This window comes from Chenopodium album, chromosome 6 (assembly GCF_948465745.1).
Source record: "Chenopodium album chromosome 6, dcCheAlbu1.1, whole genome shotgun sequence".
NCBI lineage: Eukaryota > Viridiplantae > Streptophyta > Magnoliopsida > Caryophyllales > Amaranthaceae > Chenopodium > Chenopodium album.
In genome coordinates, this window is record NC_137839.1 from 66,943,001 (window position 1) to 66,948,207 (window position 5,207).

Genomic DNA, 5,207 nt, shown 5'->3' on the forward strand with positions numbered 1-5,207 from the left:
TCGGGTCAAGTTCGAATTCGGGTTGAGTTCATTTCGTTTACAGATCGGGTTCGGGTCTTGAATTTCTCAGATCAAATCGAACCGGTTACAGTTCAAAACGGTTGGTTTTCTTCGGGTTGGTTCAGTTTTAACACCTCTAAGTTCGACTATATACATAGTAAATTGAAAGATAAAAAATTAATGAAGGGAATACTAGTTTTAAATTGCACTACTGACCCATCAATGTACTTCATAACAATTATTTTAAAATGAAATGAAATAATTTGTACTCCATATATTGTTTGATGAACTTGATAATGAAATAAGCTGAAATGAAGGTTTTGGTCTAGTTACTTACCTCGGTCAACCTGCCAAGTGCACCAAAACTTTCCGTACATCTTGGCAAAGGTTTGGAGCTCTGAATTTTCAATTATTCCTGGCACTCTAGGGTTATTCCAAAGGCCTGCTTTAATCTTAAACATACCATCCAGTAAATAATCAATTGTACAATCTCCCAAAACAGATAAGTTTAATTTCTATATAATTTAACATGCTAACTTTGATATATATGACTGTATGCAATTAGTTAAAACATTAAGTAATAATATGGTACCTATCTTTCTTAATAATTTTTTATTTAAGTAATCAGTGACTCTTTATGTTAGAAAATGCAAGTTAAAGTAAAAGTTTTTTTTTTAATTGATTGGACGAAGAGGTCGATACAAGTTTTAAATAAGGCAGGTATACGATAAATATTGTACAAATAAAGGAGCCCTTTTCCAAAATAATGTTGGGAAAAACTCCAATTCCCAATATACGGTCACTTTTTATTTAATTCCCACCGTACCGTCCACGTCACCGGTTCAGCGAAATTAATTTTTTTTACGGTTTTTTTAATAAACCGCTACTTCAAGTAGCGGTGTCTAAGGTAAAAACCGCTACTTCAAGTAAGTAGCGGTTTTTATCTTAGACACCGCTACTTGAAGTAGCGGTTTCGATTAAAGTAATTTTTTTTTACAAAATCACTTTTAATCCTTCAGGAAGCAATTCAAGAAAAAAAAAAAGCTTCGATAGTTGCGACTTGCGAGGGAAACCGCTACTTCAAGTAGCGGTGTTCTGAGTAAAACCGCTACTTGAAGTAGCGATTTATGAAATTAAAACCGCTAGTTCAAGTAGCGGTTTATTCTTATAACACCGCTACTTCAAGTAGCAGTTTGTTGGTGGACCGAGAAAAAAAAAACCGGTTTGATTTTCTTAGCTAACGTGGACGGTACGGTGGGAATTAAAAAAAGACTAGCTGTAATTTGGGAATTAGATAATTTCCCAACATTATTTAGGGAAAAGGCTCCAAATAAAGTTACCCACAATTTTCAAAAGTTATGCTAATATAAAAATAAAAGTTACATACATGTTTCATAGAGAAATTTTCTCCCTTTACAAGAAATTTACCTTGTAAAATTTTCTTCTAATACATGAAAGAAACTATATTACTTTCATTTATGATTATGTACATACGTGAGATAAAAGTAATGATCAACAAATATTAAGTCACAAATTAAACCTCGTATGTATGGGAATGCCACAACTTTTGTTCATCGGGTGGGAGACCTTCAAATATTTTCTCAGAGATTATGTACTCAATTCCTGTTGATGAAAATACTTTCATTTTAGAAGTTACGTTATAGCTAAGTTAGTTTATGATGCGGTTCCAAGGCATCAATATTATTATTATAATTATTTTTATTGTTATTTTTAGTTTATTATTAGATGACCGAATTTATTAGGATATTTTTGTTAGTTTAATTCGGTTAGTATAAGATAAGCTTAAGTTTAAAGATCGTATTTGCAAAATATTATCTTTACAAGTTAGAGTTAGTTTCCTAGTTAGATTAGAATTTGTTTTACCGATTTTTAGGCTAATTATTTAGCTTATAAATACGTGATGGTGTTTAACGAAAAGTATGATTGATTGATTTGAAATTTATAAAGTTTTACGTAAGCTTGTGCTTGTGTATTCTTGGCCTAGTTTAGGTTTAAGCTCGTGTTGCTTAGCGTTTCTTGACCGAGACTCAAGATTCCAAACCTTTCAACTGCGATTGAAGGTTATATCCATCAAAATTCATATCAAATTGGTGTGGCTGCTGTTTGACGAGGGACGAGTTTGACAATTTGTGTCAAAAAACTCAGTTTCGAATGTCATATTGATCGACTTGGTTCTCCTTCGTTTCTAAAGATTTTGAGGTGATTCTTTTTTTCAAATTGGTTAATTTTTTGTCTAGTTTTCACCTGCAAAATTTGAAAAATTTTCAAGTAGCCTAGCTATTAAACTGAGTTCGTTCTTTACAACTGGTCAAAATTCGAATTAATCTGGCAGTGTTGAGGAAAAAATAAACTGCAATCACTTGGCTAGGAATTTTTTGCTGAATTTTCGTTCGAGTATTTAAGACAGATAGGGCTAGCAGTATCCAAAATTTCAGAATTTTTCGAGGTGTTTTCATTGGGTTTTGGTCCTCGTACTTTCAATCAATTTCTGGACTGGTTTTGTGTGTTTTCTCATCCACATAAACATGGAAAATAAAAGTTGGTTTGAAGCATTTATGATGGAAATCAAGAAAATGAATGAATGTTTGGATAGAATTGATGCTCGTTTTCAAATTCGTGACGTGAGATGTGGTGTACAAGATATGTCTTATGAGAAAGAGAAACTAGAGCAACCAATTGTTGAGGCTATATACGAGGAAAAGATTGTATCTTTACCGAGTGATAATCTTACAAATCCAATTTTAGAGCAATCTCATGAACAACTAGTAGAAGAAAAAGAAATTATGGAGCACAAAAGTGTATATTTGTCTAGTTTTGTTGATGAGGAGGTTACATTTGAACTATCTAAGTTGGTAGCAAAAAGTCAAATTTCTACAACTTCCTTTTATGGTGATAATTGGGATACAAATATTTTCACGTATTATTTCCATTATATTGATTGCATTGACAAAGGTGTGTCATCAATTAAAATTTTGGAGAATTCAATTGAAGTTTGTGGTGCATTCATTGGTGTAAAATATAAGCATGACGTGGTTGGATGGAGACATATTCTTTTAGCTCATGTTCGATTAATTTGGATGATATCTTGGTTCCATGATTTGCTAAAACTTGGGACAAGTTTTTTTCAAGAGGGGGAGTATGATGCGGTTCCAAGGCATCAATATTGTTATTATAATTATTTTTATTGTTGTTTTTAGTTTATTATTAGAGACCGAATTTATTAGGATATTTTTGTTAGTTTAATTCGGTTAGTAAAGATAAGCTTAACTTTAAAGATCATATTTGCAAAATATTATCTTTACAAGTTAGAGTTAGTTTCCTAGTTAGATTAGAATTTGTTTTACCGATTTTTAGGCTAATTATTTAGCTTATAAATACGTGATGGTGTTTAACGAAAAGTATGATTGATTGATTTGAAATTTATAAAGTTTTACGTAAGCTTGTGCTTGTGTATTCTTGACCTAGTTTAGGTTTAAGCTCGTGTTGTTTAGCGTTTCTTGACCGAGACTCAAGATTCCAAACCTTTCAATTGCGATTGAAGGTTATATCCATCAAAATTCATATCAGTTTAGTCCCAACAGTTATTTTTCATCATGAATATAACGTCAAAAATTAGTTATTTTTTATTCAACTATTAACAACACGTGCAGTGCATCACGAGTCAAAAAAACAAATGAAAATGTTGTCAAATATCAGCTCCTATTTCCCATAATTATTTACTACTCCCTCCATCCCAAAAAGAACGACTCATTTGGGTTGATTACGCGGGTGTTAAGGAAGTTAAGTAAAAAGAAGTAAAAGTATATTGGAAAGATAAATTTACATGGGGTTTGTAAAAAAAATAGAGAGAGAAAGTAATAAAATAATATGGAAAATCAAATTTTTATATGGGGAAGCTAATTTTGCACAAATATTGTAGCAAATTGGTGGGTGTTTTAATGCAAATGGGTCATTATTTTTGGAACAAAGTTTTGGCCAAATGGGTCGTTCTTTTTGGGACGGAGGGAGTAGCTAGGGTGATTACTATACAACACGCAATACACGCACTTTAATTTGTCATGTTCGGGGAGGTCTTTCAATTTAGCCTAAAGTCACAAATTTAGTTGTTTACAATTTTAATAAGTTAAAATATATGAATAAATATACTTAGGGGTACGGTATAAATGACTGCACACTATTCCTAAGAATACAAAAGAAATGACAATTAACATGCATGCCTTGAAATAGAAAATTTATGATAATGAAGGGTAAGAGAGGAAACCAATGAGACGAGCTGAAGGAAGATCAGAGTCATAAACAGCACACTGGCAAAAATCTTGGTTAAGTCTCGAAACAAAATGATGAGTCTCAATCTGTCGAGACATATCATGGCTATACATCGCAAAAGTGTTGAAATACTGGCTCATGTTGTTGATAGGCTCCATCGACGTCGTCATCAGCTGCGCACCTCTGTCTATTACTTGTTGCCCCACCGTCAACGCCTTCCCTGGCGTCGTCCCATCATCCCGCCCTGGCATTGGTCCCGGCTTTTCGTCACTCGATGCCATTATTCACCTCCCTAGCAAAGACTATTTTTCACTCCCTACAATAATATGGGCTAATAGTAATGTGTTTTTTGTAACGTAGTTTGAGCGAAGAGGAGAATGTTCGTGAAAAGAGATGTAATTTGTATATAAGATGGACAAGTGGAAATTAGTGCTAGTTTTGAGGATAATAGTACGTGGCGTGATTGTTGATTAATCGACTAGAAACTTGGGAGATGTAACTGTTTTTCGGATCTCTAGCTAGCTTGCTACTTTGATGACCATTTAATTTTATGAAAAACATTTTAAATTACGGATATTTCACCAAATGCCCCTAAGTTATTTTTTTTTATTCATTATATACCCATGAAAATAACTAACGGAAGTAATTATCATTAGTCATTCAAGACATTTGGTGATAATTTAGTGGAACTTAGGTGTAAATGGTGAATTTGAAAATTTTTATGGGTATATGGTGAACAAAAAAAATAACTCAGAGACATTTGGTGAGAAATCCGTTTAATTTAACGGAAGTAAGTTAGAAACATATGTTAGCACGAACAATTGTACGAAATAACTTAGTAAGGTAAGTTGTCGAGTCGAGTCAAGTCAAGTACTATGCTTATTACGCAAATGAAAAACATAGTCCAAATCTTTAGTCCT

At 32.8% G+C, this 5,207-nt stretch overlaps 1 protein-coding gene across 1 annotated transcript; it reads right to left on the minus strand.

Moving 5' to 3' along the window:
* Positions 1-329: 329 nt before the first annotated feature.
* Positions 330-4,568, minus strand: LOC145637087 (oil body-associated protein 2B-like). The gene is made up of 3 exons (XM_081688598.1): positions 4,283-4,568; positions 1,541-1,623; positions 330-452 (listed from the first exon to the last, which is right to left on the minus strand). The coding sequence occupies exons 1-3, from the start codon at positions 4,566-4,568 to the stop codon at positions 330-332; spliced, it is 492 nt and encodes a 163-aa protein (XP_081544724.1).
* Positions 4,569-5,207: the final 639 nt, after the last annotated feature.

Bases quoted from the DNA above. Each gene is read 5' to 3' on its own strand.
- LOC145637087 (XM_081688598.1), bottom strand. From the start codon at position 4,568: ATGGCATCGAGTGACGAAAAGCCGGGACCAATGCCAGGGCGGGATGAT. The intron at 1,624-4,282 runs GTTTCCTCTCTT...TTTCATCAACAG, and splicing joins TCCTTCAGCTCGTCTCATTG to GAATTGAGTACATAATCTCT. The intron at 453-1,540 runs GTTTAATTTGTG...GGTATGTTTAAG, and splicing joins GGCATTCCCATACATACGAG to ATTAAAGCAGGCCTTTGGAA.